Genomic DNA, 21,448 nt, shown 5'->3' with positions numbered 1-21,448 from the left:
AGGGCTTGTAAAACACAGAGGCTCTGATGGAGTAGGTCTCTGCTGAGGCCTGAGAACTTACCTTTCCACCAAGTCCCAGGGGATGCTGATGCTGCTTGTCTGTGGACCACACTTGCAGAACCACTGCTCTAGGAGTTTTAAAAACCTGTGGGGTGGTGGTGGGGAGTAATTGGGAAGAGACACACAGACGTTTTGGGGATTCTACTTCTTGACATGAGTGGTAGTGGTTACATGCACATTTTCTTTATAAAAACTCGATTTGTTGTATATTTGTGTTTTATGCACTTTTTAAAATGTGCTGTGTTTGACTTTTTTTTTTTTTGGAGGTTATCTGTATTTTAAGATTATGGTTGATATTAGAGGAATTGTAAGTAACTTTAGGGAATTCCTAATTGTCCTAGGGCCTCAATGTGACTGGTGTATAATGTTAAAATGTATCTTGTCACAGACTTAGTTTTTTTTTTAATGTTTGTGTTTTTAGGTACAAGACTGTCATGTCCTAAAGTATACTCCAAAGGAAAACTATAATGGAAAAACGGCAGCCCTTACTGTAGGAGGAAAAACTGTATCCCGTTTCCATGTAAGGATGTGTTTTCATTCCTAGAATAGTCATTTCATTTGTTTCAGGTCTGAATTCTTTGAGTTTTGAGCATATTCCATAGCCACAAACTTGGCATTTGTCCGTGAGGTAAATTGTGGATTTGGGAGAGGCAGTCTGGTAGAGCCATTGAGCCCAGGAGTCTGAGAGACTGAGTTTGTTCCAGTACTTCCCCTCACTATCTGGAGCAAGTAATTTTATCCCATAAGCTGCAGTATTTGCCCATCTGTAAAACGGGGATAAAAATACTGCTTACATAAGAGGTTAGTTACCAGGCCTACATGAAATTTTTCACATGTGCCTGGCATGTAGCAGACACTCAATAGATGGTACCTGTTTTCGTGATTTTGTTGTTTTATATTTAATTTCACTTTTTTCTAAATGGTTTCAACAACTGACACCAACACCAATAGTATGTGAGGGTTAATTTTGTATACATTAGAAGGAGCTTTCAGTATTTGGGGAAAAGCTGTATATAATAAACCCACATCAGATTTTTTTAAATGAAGTATTTTTGTCAAGTAGAATACTAATAGAATGCTGAGTTTGTAGTTTAAATTTGAAAACTCTGGGCAATCAGTATCCTTTATTAGATGAATAAAAGCAGAGAATGCAGAGAATACCTTTCTGGAAATGGTAATGGTTTTCACTAATGGGTTCTGAAACATCTTTAAGTTTACTAAAATGTTGCTTATCTCTAAAACATCTTTCCATTGTAAATTGTTTATGAAATGAACATGGATGGAAATTAAGATGCCACCTGTATTATGCAACTGTCAAAACTACCAGGTACTTATTGTGTGCCTCCTGTCTCCTGGTCATAGTTAACCTTTATTGAGCACTTACTACATGCCAGGTATATAAGTATTAAGCCTTTACATTTATTATCTTATGTAACCTTTTCAGCCTCTGAGGCTAAAGAGGGTAAGTAACTCATTCAGGGCCACCCACTGGTGAGATGTAGAGTGACAGGCAGACTCCAGAGCCTAACTTTCTTACCTGTTTTAATATCCACCCTCTAGAAACTCATAGGCTAGTGGGGAAGATGGACAAATAAATCAGCCATCTCAATATATAGATGCAACAAGCACAGAATGGGGGGTGACCAATTCTGATTGGGCAGATCCTCGAAGGTTTCACGGGGAAGAGACCAGAAAGCAGAATGTGTTGAAAGCATGCCAGAGGGAATGGTCTCTGCAGAAGCAGAGACACGTGGAAGACTGTGTGTGCTTGGAAAGAGAAGTATGTTGTGTCTCGGTCTTAGTGTGTGGGTGTGGGGCCAGTGGAGGAAGGTGGTAAAGGTACTTCTGTCAGGATAGAAGGCGAAGGAATTTAGACTTCATCCCATAGACTCCAAGGAGTCTTCTGAATTCTTTAACCAGGGTAGTAATGTGGTCAAATTGTTATCTTGGTTAACTCATAAGAATCTGGATGCAGGGAGAACATTTAAGAGGCTGTTATAAGCGCTATTAGAGAGTTGATAAGGGCTTTTGAACCAGGGCGGTTGCATTGGGCTTGGAAGGAGCAAGGATGTATAGAAGACTGGGTGAGTGTGAATGTGTGGTGAAGGCTTAGGCATAGAGCAGTTTCTAACTCGGCAACCAGGTCGAAGCTTATGCTGTATCCTGGAATAGGGACAAGGAAAGGAAACATTGGAGGAAAGATGTGTCTGAGGTGTTTAGAGAAAATCCAGGTGGAATTTTCCTGTAAATAGTGGTATATACTGATCATCAAATGGGCGGTGGTTGAAATCAGAGTCCTGTAGCTTAGTAGCATTATAGGCCATTTAAGCCCGTCTCATAAGTGTTAGAGAAGTTAGCTATTTTTGCATATTATGATAGTGTAGTTTATTTTTCATTAAAGCTTTATTGCAATAACCCCTGCTATTAATTTTTGACAGTTTATTGACTGATAATTTCAGGGTTCAAATAATTCCACAGTAATTAAAAACACAGTGATATATTTATGGGAATTTTTTTTTAAATGTCAAATGTTTGAATCTTTAGCTGTGTAAATATGTGCCAGCCTTCACGTGAATCATGTGAATAGTTCTGTGGTTTGATAGACGCCACTGTTTTCTAATTGATTATATTTCTGTGTTTTTGTTATGACTTTCACCACCATCATTATTTTCATTACCGAATGTGTCATTTCACGACTTTATGGCCTTGATGTTTGTAAATCAAGCATCCTGTTGGAATACTCCATTCTGCTTCAACAGATCTGTCAGCATTACTTCCTCACAACTATGAGACAGTAGAAAAACAAGTGGACATGGGAACAGAAGAGCTGAGTTCTAATCCTGGTTTCTACCATTAGCTCCTTCACTCCTCCTTTTTGAACATCCATTTTCTCACCCGTGAAAACAGGGAATTGGACTTGATGGTCTCTAAATTCTCTCCCAGTTGTAAACGTCTCACATCGGTCTCTAATATTTTTGTTTCCAAGAAAAAAAAGAAGTTCTGGAGGAAAAATGTACTTGCCAGCTCAATTTATTCTGTATTACTTAGTGATAAAGATATCTAATAGATAAAATTTTATTAATATAATACTAATATTGAAAAATATTACAGAAGTGATAGCTCTGGCCTTTCATGCTTAAGACTAGTCTATATATTTTAAGTGTTATTTCTTCAATAAATATACAGCACAGCAGGTGCTTTGGATGCTGTATTCTTATGTTGTGGTGGATTTTAATCCACTTAATATACATAAACTTTTAAAACTATTCGCTTCTCTAGTGTAGCATAGATAGTGCTACAGAGGCCTCTCTTATTGTTCAGGATATAAATTTTCTAGGTCCAGAGGACATGTATTATAATATTAAGGAAAAGCTTTGTCTTTGAATGACGTTTCTTTAGAATGGTATGTGAAAATGAAGTTTTAGAATTCTTTATAAGGAAAGCATTTTGATTCAGAAAGGAAAAAAATTTCGAAACAATATAAAACTTCCTATAGCATGTTGTAACCCTTAGGAAACTATAAGTAGATTGATTACAGAGGGCTTTTTAACAAGAGAGAGAAAGACCTATGAATATAAAATATCAAATAGTGAAGCATTCTGAAATAAATTGATTAAATCAGTTTTATTTATAATAGAGCTAGAACTGTAGAACTGTTATTTTTTTTAATCTGTAAATGATTTATGCTGCCAAGAAATTAGACTACTTTGCTTTTGCTATTTTTGTACCTTATAAATAAAAACTGATGTGATACATAGTATTTTTGAAAAAGAAGTTAAATGGCCTTAAAATTGATTAGATCAGTTTATCTTAGGAGCGGAGGAGCATTTTCATTGTGAGAAAGATAATTGCAAGGAACTTTGAAGAGGGGGGAACTGCATTCTCATAGATGGGGTCATCCAACTGTGACATTGCTGTCAGTCTTTTAAATTGCCCTTTGAAATTATTTATTTGGAAGTTTTAAAAAACTACCTCTGTTATACTGCTGCAGGTTTCAACTCAACTTGAGCATTTGGTTTTTCTCATGACTAATACCTAATTAGTTTTATGATATTTTGATTTCAAAAGAAAAATGTTAAAGTATTCAATTTTAGAGAAATTGGAAGATAATCAAGTATGTATTACATTTTTTCTTTTCATGTCTCAGTCTGTAGTTATTTAGGTCAAGATCTTTATGTTGTCTATTTTGTATTACTGAAAAAGTAAAGGAATTTTCTCAGAAGCTTCCTGGCATACTTAAAAATTGATAATTAATAAAATAGCATGCTTTTTAAATTACCAGGTAGAATATGTGAATGTCAAAAATAAAATTGAAGCTGTTCTAAATTTAATAAACCTGAATCTGATGTATCAGGAAAATAATTTCAGGAGCCACATTTTTAAATAAAACTTTTGTGTTTGCTTTTGTTGTGGAAGAAGTATAATTGAAGATGAAAAGCAAGGGCCTGGGTAAAGTGGTGTTGAATTGTTAGTCTTAGCTTTCAGCATGTGGGAAGTGAAACCACAGAGAATGCCTGGGATGACTTTATGTTATCACTCTGGAGGAAAGGATAGCTTCTTGAGGGAACTCGTATGAGGTACAGAACAAACTTTTGTGGACATCCAAAGCAAAGCTGCTCAGCATTTGTTACACGGTCCCACTTGAGCGCCCCAGGGAGATTCTCAAGGAATCTGATCCAAAAAATTTGGATCTGACTGATCCAAAAATTAAAATTCTGTGCTTCCAGGCCAGTGCCACCCAGTTTCATGTCCACTAAAGGCAGTAAGTTATAAAGGGGCACCAACAGTTCACATTTTACACTGAAATTAGCAAGCACCTGAAGTTTGCTGCATAGTCAGATGTTACTCTGCATGTAAGTCTGGCTGTCCATAGACTCCATTGGGTTTTGGGGAGGATGATGCTTTGTTATCAGGACATCACCTGTGTCATCCTGAGCTGGGTAAGGGTTTTCTGTGGCTATTCTTGCTTTTTTAAATTACAAATTACGGTTGATTTGGTTTTATAGTTGAGTTTCTTGTAGATATGTTTATCGTGTTTATTGTTTTGTTTCTTTTAGGCATATAGTTTGTTAACAACTAGAATTCAAGATAGCGGCCACACACTTGTCAGGCCGCACACTCAATAAGTTTGTGTGCCATTAACCCATGTAGCAGCAGTAAGAGTGGAAAGGTGGGGTGACTGGGAGAGACAAACCAGGACTTCACACCCAGAGGGATGTCTGTCCTCCATCTTCTGTGTCTTTTCATTTATTTAGCTCACTTTGGCAATGTCTAACCTGCTACTGTCCTCAGCGCTAAAGGTACAGACACAGGTGAATAAAATAGGCCCTTCCATCCAGGTGTTCACAGGCCAAGAAGCAAACAGACATGTACGCTTTGATAAGTGTAAGGTAATGTGGACAGTAACTGAGATACGTGTATATAGAGTACCATGGCTCATTGGGGGTCTGCTGGTGCTTCATGTATGATGAGAGAAGAAGTTGAGGAAGAGGGAACAGCAGGAAGATAGATGCATCTGTGTTGGTTATATTCTCATGAAAGAGATACTCTTCACATTAGGAAATATAAGCAGTACAACTTTTTGGCAAGTCTTAGAGCAATCAAGAGGCTTAATTAGAAAAAAAAAACCAAAAGACCCAGGACATTGTGGTAAGGAAGTAACATGTCCATAAAGTTTTCTATTCAAGGATATTTAAAACAAAGATAAAGGCAGGGGTGGAAGGAAGAGTAATCAGGGAAAGTTAATGTTTGGATGGAAACCCAAATAAAGTAGGAAACCTGAATAAAGTAGGAAAAATTCATGCAAAACTCTGGCAGAAAAGCATTTCAGGCGGGGGGGGCAGTATGTGCAAAGGGCCTGAGGCCATTGTTTAATGTGTTCATGGACTAGTAATGAGTGGATTGTGCCTGAAGCAGAGTGAGCCAAGAGAAGAGCAGTAGATGAGGACAGGCTGTATAGAACCTTGTAAACCATGGTAAGGACTTAAGACTTGATTCTGCGTGAGATGAAAGCCATTGTAGAGACGTGATATAGCTTGAGTTTTAAAAGGAACAGGCCAGAGGGTCAGGAATGTGGAACTTTGGAGACTAGTTAGGAGGCTATTGAAATAATCCCAGCAAAAGATGGTGGAGTAAGGGTGAGAAGAGGCTGATGTGGGCTGTATTTTTAAGTAAAGTCTGCAGTAATTGCTGATGGATGGGACACATGATGTGAGAAAGAAAAGAGTCAAAGGTGACCACAAGATTTTGGTCCAACAACAGTATGGAGTTGCCATTTATTGAGATTTGGAAGACAAGAGGAACACAGCCGTGGTGTGGGGGTGGAGTGGGGGTCAAGTTCAATTTTAGATATGTTAAACTGGAGTTGCTGTATGACATCAACGTGAGATACTGAGTTGGCAGTTGGACATAAAATGAATTTGTAGTTCAGAGTAAATTTGGGATTGAAGTTAGAAATGTGATGTCAGTAGCATATGAAGGAACCAAGAGAGTAGTGACTGGGAGTCAGCTGAGAGTTTTCAAGGAGAGAGTGGTCACCTATGCCAGGCATTGCGGATAGAGCCAACAAAATGTGTATTGACCAGTGTATTTGACCACATGGAGATGTTGGTGATCTTGACAAGCACTTTCCATTGAGTATTAGGGGCTGCAAGCACCTGAATATCGTGCGTTTGAGAGAATGGGGAGAGAGAAAGTAGACTCCACAAGTCTTTGAAGAACAGAAAGATTAGCTAAAGGAGACTATGGCTAAGGAAAAGTTTTGTTTTAACGTGTGGGTTATTGTGACATCTTTGTATACTAATAGGAAAGTTCTAGTAGAAAGGGAGAAATTATTGATTCAGAAGACAGTGGGAACGACTTCAGGAATAAAGCCATGGAATAGATGAGAGGGAGTGGGAATCAGTACATGGTGAAGGATTGACTTTCAATAAAAGTGTGGACAGTTCATCTGTCATTGCGATTCCCAGCCCATTTCACATCAGAATCATATGGAGTGCTTAAAACAAATACGCCTGGAGGCCACCTTAGACCAGTGAAGTGCAGTCTCCAAGCTGAGGGCCCTGGGCATTGGTGTTCTCTAAAGCTCCCCATGTGCTTCTCGTGCAGACTGGAGTGGGGTGGAAGACAGATGGATTTGATGATGAGAGCGTGGGGAAGTGCTCTTGAGTCTTCTCTGTTTTTTCAGTAAAATATGAAGCAACATGATTAGCTCAAAAAAGGGAGGAGGAGGAAACAGTGCTGGAGTTTTAAAAGAGGATGTGACATAGTTGCCTTGGACAGTGTGAGAGGGATTTAACCAGAGGAGGGAAATGTAGGATGGCCAGGCCTCTTTAAGATTCATTTCGAGGTTTGAGGAATGTGACCTGCCATGTTTTCTACTAGCTGCTTGGAAGTAGGTGCAGAGTGGACAGAGTTGAAGTTTCCAAAATTGGGGTTTCTGATACATACAGTCTCCGGTGAAAATTCAGATATGAGCAGAACTCTGTTCCCTTGCTTACACAACAAAGGTCTTTCCCAAGTACTGAATCTGAGCTACACTTTCACATGGTTGGATCCGATGTGTAATGGACTATAGATAAAAATCTTACCTCCTTTAAATAAGGGAAATAGGGTGCCCTTTGTTCGTTAGAACAGAGTGCTCTTTGATTTGTTTTCTGCTGTGTGAATAACTTGGTTTAGATCTCTATGCATTAAACTCCATCTTTAGTATTTAATGTGTTATGTCTGCTGCTTTTCCTCTAGAAATCTGCATCTATTCTGGAATTTTACCAAGAACTTGGATTGCCGCCAAAACAGAAAGTTAAAATCTTCCGCGTAACAGATAATGCTGTAATTAAGCCAGGTAATCTGAGGTTGGGGAGAGGAGGGAGGTATAAATACCGAAATATGTGATTTGTTTAATGTCAGCCCTTTCAATAAAGTTGAATCCACAATACCAAGTCGCATTTATTTTAAAATATAAAACGGTATCTGATTTAGTCACGATGGACAAACAAGTCTTTTTCTTTTTTTAGTGTAAAGAATTGTAGAGAACTCTTTGTTTTCCATGAAAGAGGGAGAAACGCTTTTGTTTTTAATGTACAGAGATTTTCACATTTGGAAAAGCCATTCCAAATAAATACACTAATTTTTAAAATGTGAAGTTTACTGTTTGTAGGCTGGCATTTTATTAAGTGGAGAATAGCTCGACTCTCGCTGAGATAGAATTTGAAAAAATATAGCCTGAAATGGGAAAGTGACTGACAATAGCATCTCAATGTAAAGATCTTACTAAAAAATTTCAAGGTATTTTACCTAATCCATGGAATCTCAAAAAGTGAGATTTGGTAGTATGACTATATTGATTCATATAATTAACAGCATTTTTATATCCTTAAACTTCAGAGAAGCTCTCTGATCTCTTGAACTTGAGTTCTAACAAGTAGACAGTAGAAGGATGTTTTAAAATTTGGTATTTTAATATCTGAACTTAATTCGTTGAAGTAAAATACAGTTGCAATAGACAGTATTAATTGGAGTGACAGAGTGAGGTCAGCCTTGGTATAAGTTAGAAATAAAAGTATTTTTTGAAGTGTAAGTTTTGCAATTAAGTGAAATTAAACTAAAGGTAAAAATTAAGTCCATGTTAACTTTTTTTTGGAGGCGGAGATTAACATATTTTGTTTTGGGTTTTTTTTGTTTTTGACTAGTTAACTTCAGCACAGTTATCCAGATAGAAGTCAAATGTGCAAGATACTTTATAAGCCTAGAGATTAGAGGCAAATGACAGACCAAAGTTGTATATGTAGATAGTATCAGAGTGCATAAACTTTATTTAAAGGCGTAAATCAGAGCTTGATGAGGTCACATTAGGAATGAGTATAGATGGATATGAAGTCAGAACCTTGGAGCTGAGGTTAGTAAGTGGAGAAACGAAGACTGAGAATGAACACCCTGTGATGGGAAATATGTGTCTAGAGGATATGAATCAATAGCCAGATGAAGAGAGACAGAGGGCGAGAGGCCCCAAACAAAGGAGCTTCTACCATCTGGGAGCTTGGGGCCTGGCAGGGTGGCACATTGAATGAAGCATTCTGATTCCTTAATGTGGGAGCTCTCCCAAAACAAAGGCAAGTCCACGTTAACTTCGGCTGTAGCTCAAACAAGGTGAAATTGTTGTTATAGGTGAAAGATAATCAAATATCAGCAGTTCAGGTCATTTAATAACCTCAAAGAATTTCATTTTTAATCTGTCCTATTTTTTCTTAATTCAAGGTTTTTCTCTGCCCATAGAAATCCAGGTTAGGTCCTACCTTAAAGGATACTACTTTCTGAAATTCTAGAGCACTTTACTCCCTGTTTTAAACAAACAAAAATTAGGTTTCCATTACATTCTCTACTATATTGGTTCCAGCTTTAAAAAAAAGTCTATTATTTAGTGATGTAATATTGATATTTCACCTAGATAATAAATTATTGAGGTGAGACGCCATGTCTTAAACTTTTGTATTTCTAACTGTACATATTATAAGTTCCCTATACATTTTTGAAAATTAATTGCCAAATTAAATAGTTTACATAAGTGTTAATTCCAAATTTATATAAACAGAATATTGTGAAGGGCTTTGAGTTACAAAATTTCTTTAACACATTTCTCAAGTGCATTTAAAGTAAGATTTTATTTACATACAACTTGTTTTGGAAATGTTAAGTATATAAAATTAGGGGTATCTATAATGGCAGTTTTTTGCTATTCCAAATATCTGGGCACATGCTAGGATAACAACATTTTATTGGAACAATGACCAGTCCACTAAAATTCTGATACATACGGGCTTTATATGGATATCATGCAAACCATAATTATTACCCAGAAAACAACGGACCTATATTCAAATAATTCAAGTTTCTATTAATATTTTGGATAACTTTTCTCCAGTGGGTAAAAAAAGATTTGATCTAACCCCAACATTTTTTTGTCATTCTCTTTTTATTTTCTTTACATGAAAAAGGAAGTATACCTTAATTCAGTATATCGTTACTCACCCAAACAACCAAGAATCGTCAAATTTGTGTATGTGCCAGCAGGAACACTGCTGTCTGGGAACTGCCCATTTCAGCCAGCACCTCACTGGCCACCGTGAAGGCACACCGGCAGCCAGCGTGGTCTGGTGGCTCCCTCCAGCACTGTCCCTCATACTGGGGCATATTGTTCTTCAGCGCGTGTACAGCCAACTAAGACATGTTTGTTGAACAATTTTATTATCTTATAGTTGGTGTTTCTAATAATTATAATTGTAGAGGAGAATCTCTTACCATTTTTGAAATCTGATATCTAGAAAGCTTCCTGGATAAACATGTTTAGTAAAGTTGTATCTGGGCAGACAAACTTTATATTGATGTTTTGTTTTGTTTTCATAAAGGTACTCCTCTGTATGCTGCTCACTTTCGCCCAGGACAGTATGTGGATGTCACAGCCAAAACGTAGGTCTGCACAATGTGTTCTCTTTTCCTATTGTTTTCCTTGTGAAAGAAGTAGTTTTTCAAGTCAGTGGATAAAGGATAAGTAACCATTATTCTCATTCATAATTCTAATCTTTAATATTACTGGCTGGATTGGTTTTTAAATTGCAATGAATTGTATGTGAAGAATTCACATCAGGTTACAGCTTTTAAACTGAGATGTATGCTTCTTGCAATGGGACTAAGAGAAAGCTCACTTTACTTGGGTTCCTTGTGGGCTGGGCCCGCTTCTGTTTTGAATACCAAGACTATATGCAGTTTGATGGTGAAATACGTGAACAGTACTTTTGAGGGGTTCATTTGAGTGTATTGTCTAGTAATTGGTGGTTCCTCTCAGCTCTATGAAACAGTTAAATTAGAAACATTTCATGCCATTTGTGATAGTGGTTGTTGTGCTTATGATTTTGTAACTGTTACAAGCCTATTGGCATCTGGAAGAAGAAATAGTATTACATCTTAAGCCTCTTAAGTACCATGGCATTATCTCTCAGTACTGGGTAAGTGAGACTTCTACAAAAGCAAAATATTTTTTTAATACTTAACCAAGGGTTTAATTTGGTAGAAATCAACACTGAATTGTAAGTCGGACAGAAACTCTGACTTTGGGTCATATTTAGACTGGGCAGTGGTATTTTTGGTACTGTAGTTTTTAAATAATTTTACTGCCTATCAGATGGCTTAAGATAAGTTCAGCACTGGTTAGATGATCTCCAGGAAACATTTAGTTATTATAAAAATAATTTTTCAAAAATTAGTTGAGGTTATCTCTGTGGAATGAAGTAACTGAGCCCTTACATATGTTTATATAGAAATTGTTCAGTATAGGTTATTAGTATCCATGTGACCTAGGCTAACCTAAACTCCAAATATCAGCTCTTATCTATTCCTGTTTCTTGTTCTAACATAGAAGATAATTTTATTTCTTTATGTGCCTGTTTTCTTTTTGTCATTTGATAAAACGTGCAGCCTGTGTTCCAGGAATATTCTGACTAGGAACCCTTTGAAAGTGAACAGTGGTCCACAGGTGCTCTGGGATAGTGCTATGATCAGTGATTGAACCAAAGCACCTTTTATCAAAGGAAACCAGATGAGTGCCAGCATCAGTTTCCTTGATGCGCTCAGTGAAGATACAGCTTCGTTTCCACACTGTTATTGCCTACCTTCAAATAGGGCCATTGCAAACAGCTGCTAGGTGCCTTTACCTTTGATTAGCTGTTTAGAAATTGAGCGGGACGCATTGGCAGTAGAGTGGGTCCTCTTTTTAGAGAGATTATGAACCTCTCTCATTTTTTCCCCCTGCTTGATTGTTATGGACTCATTCCTACTTACTGGGGCCTCTAAAATCACTGGTTGCTTGGTAACTGTTTATGCTTCCTTCTCTTGTCAAGAACTCAAAATATTGGAGCTGTAAAGCTTTGGTTTCCTTAGTTGGGGAGATGTGCCTCGTGTGAATCAGATTGTTTTACTTTTTTAATTTCTGAATTAATTATTACATATGAATGAAATACATCACAGTAATTCTGTGAATTTATACACAATTAACAGTGTGTGAATTCTGTTACATATTTTACAGGATATATGGGATATTCCCAGAAGCCCTGCAAAGTCAGAGGCCTTTGTTAGCAGATCCTTTTGAGGGGTTTAGTAACTAGCTTGAATTAGAGCCTAGCTTTTCAAATGCCTATGCTCAGTAAATGTTTTTTTAAAAATTAGTTTCAGGTGTACAAAACAATGTACTATTTAGACATTTCACCCCTCACAAAGGGATAACCCTCCTCCCCCAATCTATTGCCCCTCTGACATCGTATACATCTATTACAATTCCATTGACTCTATTCCCTATGCTGTACTCCATATCCCGTGACTATATACATTAAATTATAGTTGACATACAATATTATTCAGCTTCAGCTTCGGGTGTACCGCAGTGGTCAAGCATCTACCGTGTTTCCCCAAAAATAAGACCTAGCCAGACCATCAGCTCTAATGCGTCTTTTGGGGCAAAAATTAATATAAGACCCGGTATTATTTTAATATAACATAACATAACATAACATAACATAACATAACATAACATAACATAAAACATAACATAAAACATAACATAACATAACATAACATAACACAATACTTGGTATAATATAATAATACCGGGACATATTAATTTTTGCTCCAAAAGACGCATTAGAGCTGATGGTCCGGCTAGGTCTTATTTTTGGGGAAACACAGTATAGATAATGGCTTGGGGTCTAATGTTTTCCCTTTTATTTACTCCCAATATTGAGGAGGAAACAGCTGTAGATAAATATGAATAATGACATGAGGTATGACTTGATTCTGTCCTCAGCATAGAATGTTCAGCCTACGTTGTTTTCTGTTGAATCCTAGCAATGCTTAATACAATTTGTAGTTTTGTTTGTTTTTTAAGGAAAGAAACCAGAAAAGAATGAAACAAAGAGTAAACAAAAAGAACACTAAAAATACCTGGTGCGTTGTTTAGGGGAAATGTTAGGTCTCTGGCTCAAAGGTCTTGAAAGACACAGGTGGTGATGATGCATCCGTAACGGTGAGCAAGGGGCCGCTTTCCTGCCAGCTGTCTGACTGAGCTTTATATTCATGACGGTGGACACCGGAAGTAATTTTTTCCTATTGTCTGGAATGTATTTATTTATTTCAATGTCAAAGCCCAGATTGAAGTCAGAAAAGAGCTCCTTCAGCCATTAAAATATTTTGTTTCTTTCTGGATGAAGGATAATCTAAAAATCTTGTTGACAAGTCTGGGCTAATTAAAACAACCCATATATTCTCAGGTATTATCTTAACACTTTAATAGCAATTTCTGACATACTCTTATTACTTTAAAGTCATCAATGCCCTTTAAATTCTCATTGCCCTTTGGCCTCAAAATAGGAAAATAGGCACTTACCTTGATAATATTATCCCTGGAAGTAAAAATTTAAAAAGGAGTGGGGGGGATTGGGTGATTGATAGAGCACCTTTGCATATTTACTGAGATTCACTTATTTTGGGTTCTTTCATTAAAATACCAAATGTGTATAGCAGTATTGTTACCCATCAAAGTCTGAAGGTGATTAAAAAACCAGATGCATTCTTAAAGAGCAAAGACTCCTTGGGCTGTATGACCAGTCCTGCACGCTGTCAGAAAACTTCCGTCTAGGTCATTGTTCTTCTGACTAACAGAGACGAAAACAAGGTACGTGCAGCCTTCAGGATATAATTCCTGTCCAGCCCTGCACATTTTGAATTTAATTTAATTTTCAATAAGTTACTTTGTTTACTAGTTATTCAAAGAAATAAAATTTTAATATTAGTAAAACAAGTTTCAAAATTAGTGATTAAACCATAGAGGGAAATAATCTCTGTTAAAAAAAAAAATATATATATATATATATATATATATATATATCCCTCTTAAATCAGTTGAAATGAATGTCCTTTTCAAGATAAAGCCTAGAGCGTGGAGAGTGGTGTTTCTGGGTTATATTTTGTTGTTTTGTTGCTTAAAATTGTTTTCATAGTAGGCATCTATAATAGCCTCACTTTTAACTCTGCAAAGCATTTTTTTAACTCAGTAAAATTAAGGTCTAATCTGGGGGCAGTGTAGGGAGTGGCTAAAAGGATGTGGTTTGCTTCTCAGTAGCTCTGTGGCCTACACAGCTTTCTTTACCTCTCTGTTGCCTCATCATTGACAAATATAGCATCTGCTATAATTACTGCTTTTTAATTTGTTTCTGATTTTTAAAGGAAAAAGAAAATCGATGCTTTCTTCAATAGGAAATATCTTTTTAAACGAATAAAAAACAAGTCGTTAGTAATTACATCATGTTATCTAATACACCAAGTTATTTCCTTCTTAGTTTAGACCACCTTTTGTATAGCTTTACAAAGCACTCTAGGTAATTTTAAGATTATATACTACCTGCTATATCTAGAATTTACGGAGTAATGACGATGTCTGTCTGATTTGCTAGATATTTTTATATTTTTGCTCTAATCTGTTTCTCAAGAAACAGTATGACCTGGGTTGAAAGCATGGCCAGATGCTTTCATTTACCAGGGATTTGACCTTGGCAAGTGTCTTAACCATCTCTGGATGTAGATTTCATTAACATCAGGGTGAGGGACTGAATGGTTTCTAAGGTTCCTTTAAATTCTAAAAGTCTGTTTCCAGAAAAGAATCCCTCAGTTTTCCAAGAGGCATAACTCACTCTTATCTATATGAAGAAATAATACATAACAAAAGTTTCACAGCACAGAACAATACGGTTTTCTGACCTACTGAAGGAAAGGATATGGCTAAGGACTTCAGAAAACTGTTAAGTCCTGTCATGATATTGCAGAGTTAGTTATTTGAGTTTTCTTTTTTCAAAAGGAACAGACTGAACCCAGGACAGCAAATGCAAGTGTTGTGGGTTTATTTAGGCCACCCAGGAAACGCTCCCTTGGGATTCAAAGGAATCACTGCACATTTGACTCTTTGTACTTTGAATGAGCTAAGTTTGATGTCAGAAAGCTACCGTGTTTCCCCGAAAATAAGACCAGGTCTTATATTAATTTTTGCTCCAAAAGGCTCATTAGGGCTTATGTTCAGCGGATTGTCATCCTGAAAAATCATGCTAGGGCTTACTTTCCGGTTAGGTCTTATTTTCGGGGAAACACAGTATAAGCAGTGCACTCTTTGCAGTCACTTGTTGATAAAAATGTTTCCAGATATTGATGGAGTGTCGTGATTTTTAGACAGAAAGAGAATACCTGCATTTCAGGCCATGCTATCACAAACTCATCTAGAGAATAACAGCTATACAGATGTTTCATGCCAGCTTTTAAGTGTATGTGATGGAACACAGGGCAACTGGAAAAGTCCACCATGACCTGGGCTCAGGCGCTGTACATCACTGATCAAATAGGTTTAGACAACGCTGAACTGGGTAGAAGTTGGCTCCCAGAATTCATACTTATCTTCAGTCGAGATGCTTTATCCTTGAAATGTGTGAGATGAAAGTAGATAGGTAACAACTGGGTGAGTTTGTTGAAATAAGGAGAAGCTATAATTAAAGATTAAAATGTTTGTGCCATATTAGTTCATCATAAATTCAAAGCTAATCCTGATGGAGATAGTAAATTAGCTAATAGGGCCTTTTATATATATGCATTTATTTTAGTAAAAATTGTCCTTTTTATTTACCAGAATTCTTCTTATTATTAAAAGCTTCTTGGGTAGTTTGAATCTAAAACATGACAAAGTGGTATTAAGTTATATGCTACAAGAAATTCTTTTGATTGTTGGTTTGGACATTATGCTTTTATTCTCAACAGTACTTTTTCACAATTAAAGATTTCATCTTACTCCAATCTGTTCTCACTGGTTCAGTTTTATAAAGAAGACCAGTCTTGATTTTGGCTAGGAACTGACATGAGTCTCCATTTCCCTGTGTTCAAATGTAATGTTTAACCATAGAGAAGCTGGTTTTAAACCAATGATTTCTTCACCTTCCCACCTCCATCTCTGTCTTCATTTATTAAATATAAAAATATAGCCTGATCTTGGGGCATCTTTAGAGAAGTCAAGAGTCCTCTCTTCCATTTAATACTCAGTTACTGGTTTTCTGAGAGATTATGTACAAGCCATTTAAACTTAACTCAGCATACATCAGCTGAAGAGAGAAAGTTAAAGTTTAATTTGGAAATGGTTCTGATTGAAAAAACCTCTTTATAGTATGGGTTTTGATTTTTTAGTAAAGAAAATCAAGTACTTTACAGCTGATGCAACACTGATGCAAACACTTTTTTTCCTAATAGTGGAGAGATAAACAATGCAGCAAGAAGGGTGTTGAGGCAGAGAGAACAGAATGAGCAAAGGCATGGAAGAGAGTGGCGTATTTAGGGGTTCACAGTGTAATCTCCTATGACTAGATACTATGTTATGGGCAGGGTTTGAAAAAGTAGGCTGGACCCAGTAATAAAAGGCCTTGTATGCTGCCAGGTAAAGAAATTGCTAGGGAACATTTAAGGTTGTAGTTTAGTTTGTTTGCTTGTTTTTGTTATTGTTGCTGTTGTTTTTTAGAGCAGGAGACTGCTTGTGCGATAAGCTTATTAGCTTGAGAATTTCACTCTAGTGTCCAGGGAGGAGGATGGCTTGAAGGGAGGGCGGTGATCCGTTTTTGTTTCTGAAACTTTGTAATCGAATGGCTGAGGTACTTCTGATTAGATATGATAGGTACATCTGTAAAATTGGATGATAGCAGAATTCTTGCCAGAGGGCATGGTTTGTGGAACTCCGACTTATTAGTAATAGCTTCAGGGGTCAGCAGACTTTTTCTCAAAAGGCCAGATAGTAAATATTTTAGGTTTGCAAGCATTGTGTTCTCAGATGCAACTGCTCTGCCATCACAGCTGTAAAACAGCGATAGGCAATAAGCAAGTAAGTGTGCAAGGCTGTGTTACAGTAAAACTTTTGTTTACAAAAACAAGTGACCAGTGCAGGCCATAGTTTGCCAGCCCCTGGTTTAAACCACAGTGAGAAGATTTTTGGGGGAGAACTCTCAGGTCATCCTTCCGTGTAGCAGCAAGGGAAAGGAACTTCTCACAGAGCATGAGGGAAGCACAGAAATAGGGGGAAATGATGATTGGCGTGGCGGGGAGACGGTGGCAGGAAGGGCTAGAGTAAAACTCTTCTGCTTTGAAAGAGACCATAGAAATTGGAACACTGACTGGATGTTTAATATTAAGGAATTACTATTTTTTTTTAGATTGTGTTCGTGGTAATGTGGTTTTGTTCTTTAAAAGGATCCTTATGTTTTAGAGATCAGTATTGAAATATTTATGGATGAAATGACGTCTGGAATTTGTTTCAAAATAATCCATTGGCGTTGTAAGGGAGGGGACTAGATGAAACAAAATACTCCTTGAGTTCGCAATTGTTTGACCCTGGGTGATGAATACATAGGGATTCATTGTACTAGTCTCTGCTTTTGAATATGTTTTAAAACTTCCATAATAAAAAGATATTTTAATAAAAGGCTTTGGATTTGGGAATTAAGGAGTTAACCTCAGAGTCAGTTCCAGAGAACAATTGGAGAGAAAGAAAATTGAAGGTGTTGAATGGGAGAGGAAGAAGCAGTAGGAGTACAGAGCAGAGAGAAGGTAAAGAACCCAGTGGTGAGGGAAAGACATGGTGATGAGAATTTTGGAGGAAGTTCTCAGAGGACTCAGAATGGATGGAACTGAGAGCCCTCCTCATCTCGTGGGCGTTTTGTATATCTCCATATACAAGTATATCCAGAACCATGCAATCAAAGGTAGTTTCCTACAAAGTGGGGAAATGCTGATGGGTTTGTATTAAACCCTGTTCATTTGCTGGTAGACATTTGAGCATTTGTCACAATAATGGCAATGGAATGAAATTCACATAGTAGTAATCTCTAGAGATTTATAGAATGCAGTTGGAAACATTAAATTATGCATTCTCTTCTGCAGAGTCTTACAGTCAGTCATACCTTTAAGTCCCCCATCTCCTTTTCCTTAATACCATCTACTTAGACTTTTATAAAAGGCACGCCCATTGTACAACATTTGGAAACTACAGGACAAAATAAAGGAAACTAACCATCTTTTGTCCTAAGACACAGCTGTAGCCAGTAACAAAATCACTCTGACTTCTCTAGGTGGGCACTAGGGTTAAATAATGCACAATTCCTGCCCTTCATGCATTTACCGTTGTTTCCCCGAAAATAAGATGTAGCTGGACCATCAGCTCCAATGTGTCTTTTGGAGGAAAAATTAATATAAGACCCGGTCTTATTTCAATATAAGACCGGGTCTTATATATTATCAGACCGGGTCTTACATTAATTTTTGCTTCAAAAGATGCACTAGAGCTGATGGTCCAGCTACGTCTTATTTTCAGGGAAACACTAGAAAATATACTAAGGAAATGGACCAAGAAACGGCAATAAAGTCTCCTAAATTTAAACGGTATCTCTGAGTTTTTTGATGAATCTTTGGCTTAACAAGTAGAAACTTGTCTAAATAGAATCATTTTTTAATGTTTTTCTAATTTTCAGATGTTTCACTAAATTTGGAACTTTTTACATTGTGTTCTTTTTTCTTTGAATTTTCCTTTATTTAATTTTTTTTTCTGCTGTCATTAACTAAAAACAGCAGCAGAAAAGGGGTGGAGGGGATAAAGCATGTGTGTTATGTGTTGTGTATCATTTCTAGTAAAATGAAGGTTTTATGTGACCTGTGAAAACCTCATATGTGAAATGTGCCTGAGTGTGCTTAAGTATAGATTAGTTCGTTTCTTTTGTTTTGTCCTCAAGTTGGGTGACAACTGAGAGAAGCAATACAATAGATACCTGTACCGCCCATGTATCATCAACAGGTGCACTCTATTCTCCATAATAGGAATTAAGCCAATAATTTGCCATGTTATTTGTGTTTTATTCTTTTGTTTAAAAGTTACTTATTGAAGAGGTTCCCATTGTACACAGTATAACAACATGATGCATTCTAGAGTTAGATTTTAAAATCTGTAATTAGCCGACCGATAATTAGCACTTTCAGGATACCGTTTTCATCTTATAATCATTTACTCTTAAAATGAGCTAAATTATCTTTTAAGTAAGAGATGAATCAGTTTGAGAACTCAGGATGCCGGCAAACTTTTCTACCAACAATGGCCATTGTTACAATGTGGTATTTTTAAAACATGTTCATTTTAGATTTAGCATTGCCAGTCCCCTCCCCTTTTTTATTTCAAATGTTATTTGCCAAACAATATCATAGGTTCAGATGACTCTTTAGGTACTTCTTTTTTATTTTTAAATTGCCAAGCTTTTCTTTTTCAACTGTGTTCTAAAATTCAGTGTTAAATGGAACTATTTAAGTTACTGAAGCAAAATTTCAGTAAAATATTTGATTATCATAGTTTTTCTTCTTAGATGTTACCCTCCTTGCAAAATGGTTTTATTTTTTTCATTTAAAATGGTAAATGAAGTTTCCATTTTAGCTCTTTGATCAGGAATAAGGATTATTTTGAGTTTTTGAGGCAAAAGAGAATTATGTACATAAGTGATGTGTTCGCTTGATTAATATGAAGAAAGTGGCATAAGCCACAATTAAATTATTCATATACAAATAACTTTTGACCTGTGATTCGATAATATTCAGCTGTTAGGCTCTACACATAGTTCATATTGTTTTTATGTGAATTCTTATGTTTAATTGTTTATCTAAAACTATTATCCATATGGACTTACTTCAGTCCATTACTCTCTGATAATTCTTTGCTAAAGCCATAGCAAAGTCCTTGAGAAAATAACATGGTTTTCGTAATCATTTGCTTTTGGTCCTTTTTGTAAATTGCCTGAATTAGTCACTGTCTATTTAATAATAGCTACTTTTGTTAGGGTTAGGAAACATGACATTAAAAATATGTTGACATATAATCTAGTGAAAGCTGAAAAAAATGTTCATCTTAAGAGTCTATAAAAATGTGTCCATTATAACTTACAATTTATTCTAGCCCTTTCGTTATACCATTTGTGCTGATATATTTGACAATAAGAGACAGACTTTAATAATGCTTTAAACCTTAGTTTTGTTTGCTTTCTACCTGCATGGCAGATTGTTTCTCTAGTTAGCAGACTTTGAAAATAGAATGGTTTTGTTTAGAAAAATGAAAATATGTTTTAAGAAATTGTTACACTCTCATTTTATTTCTCCATTAGCTTCTTATTCAAACCTTGAAACTAAGATCCATCTGATATCTTCTGAAAGTAAAACATTCAGCATTTAGGGCATTATTATTGTTTTATTTATAGCTACTGCTGCGTAGCACATTACCTTAAAGCATCACAGCTTAAAACAACAAAAATGTATTGCCTCACAGTTTCTGTAGTCAGGAATCCCAGCACAACTTAGCTGGGTACCTGTGGTTCAGGGTGTGTCTCACAGGCTGTACCAAGACATCCGTCAAGGCGGTGGTCATTTTGAGGTTTGCCTCCAGGCTCACAATCATGGCGGTCGCCAAGCCTCAGGTCCAGAGTTGTTGGTCGGAGACATCCTTGCCTCCTCTGTATAGAATAGCTTTTGTTACGGCAGCAAGCAAGAGAGTGCCAAGATGGAAGCCACAGTTGCTTTGTGACCTAATGTCACAGGTGACAGCTTACCACTTTTGCCATAGTTTATTCCTTAGAAGTAAGTTGCTGGGTCCACCCAGACTTAAGGGGAGGTGATACACAAGAGCATAGGTACCAGGAGGTATGGGGATCTTAATGGTTGTCTGCCTAATCTTTCATGAGTACTTCGGAACTTCTAGAAATTTACCACTTTTACTATGCTGTTTCTTGGGATTCTGATGATAAAACTCCCTGTTCAGATTGAACTATCTTTGTTTAGCTGGCTGTTGTCTCACAATCTTGAATTAATCATTTTATATAAAATGAGACTCCAGGAAGGAGTGCAAACCAGGTCAGATAAAGGAATGTTCATTTGCAGTTTTGCTTAGATTGCCTTTTCTAGTAATTTAGATAAAGAGCTTTGTTAAAACTCTAAGGTGCTATCAAGAAAGTGAACAATTGGGTATATTTTATACTCTGTTCAATATGTAAATTCTAATGTTTGTCTTGTTCAGTATTGGTAAAGGTTTCCAAGGTGTCATGAAAAGATGGGGATTTAAAGGCCAGCCTGCTACTCATGGTCAAACAAAAACTCACAGGAGACCTGGAGCTATTTCAACTGGTGTAAGTATAACTTAGTGATGCTCTTTTTATGCTAAATATTCAACTTCTGCGCATATAGGGCTTTCGGCTGTCCTTGGGATCAAGTCACATAGTTTTAATGTGACTCAAGATGGGTCCTA

At 36.6% G+C, this 21,448-nt stretch overlaps 1 protein-coding gene across 1 annotated transcript in view; it reads left to right on the top strand.

Annotated features, from left to right (window-relative positions):
• Nucleotides 1-21,448, top strand: part of MRPL3 (mitochondrial ribosomal protein L3) — a 33,984-nt gene that overhangs the window by 4,311 nt on the left and 8,225 nt on the right. Inside the window, exons 4-7 of the mRNA XM_019725948.2 lie at nucleotides 482-580; nucleotides 7,804-7,903; nucleotides 10,464-10,524; nucleotides 21,221-21,329. Of these exons, the coding sequence (XP_019581507.2) occupies nucleotides 482-580; nucleotides 7,804-7,903; nucleotides 10,464-10,524; nucleotides 21,221-21,329 (369 nt within the window). The remainder of the gene's footprint in view (nucleotides 1-481; nucleotides 581-7,803; nucleotides 7,904-10,463; nucleotides 10,525-21,220; nucleotides 21,330-21,448) is intronic.

The sequence above is a fragment of the Rhinolophus sinicus genome, linkage group LG10 (assembly GCF_036562045.2).
Source record: "Rhinolophus sinicus isolate RSC01 linkage group LG10, ASM3656204v1, whole genome shotgun sequence".
Classification (NCBI taxonomy): Eukaryota; Metazoa; Chordata; class Mammalia; order Chiroptera; family Rhinolophidae; genus Rhinolophus; species Rhinolophus sinicus.
The sequence above is the reverse complement of the archived record's forward strand: the minus strand, read 5'-3'. Positions and strand labels throughout refer to the sequence as shown.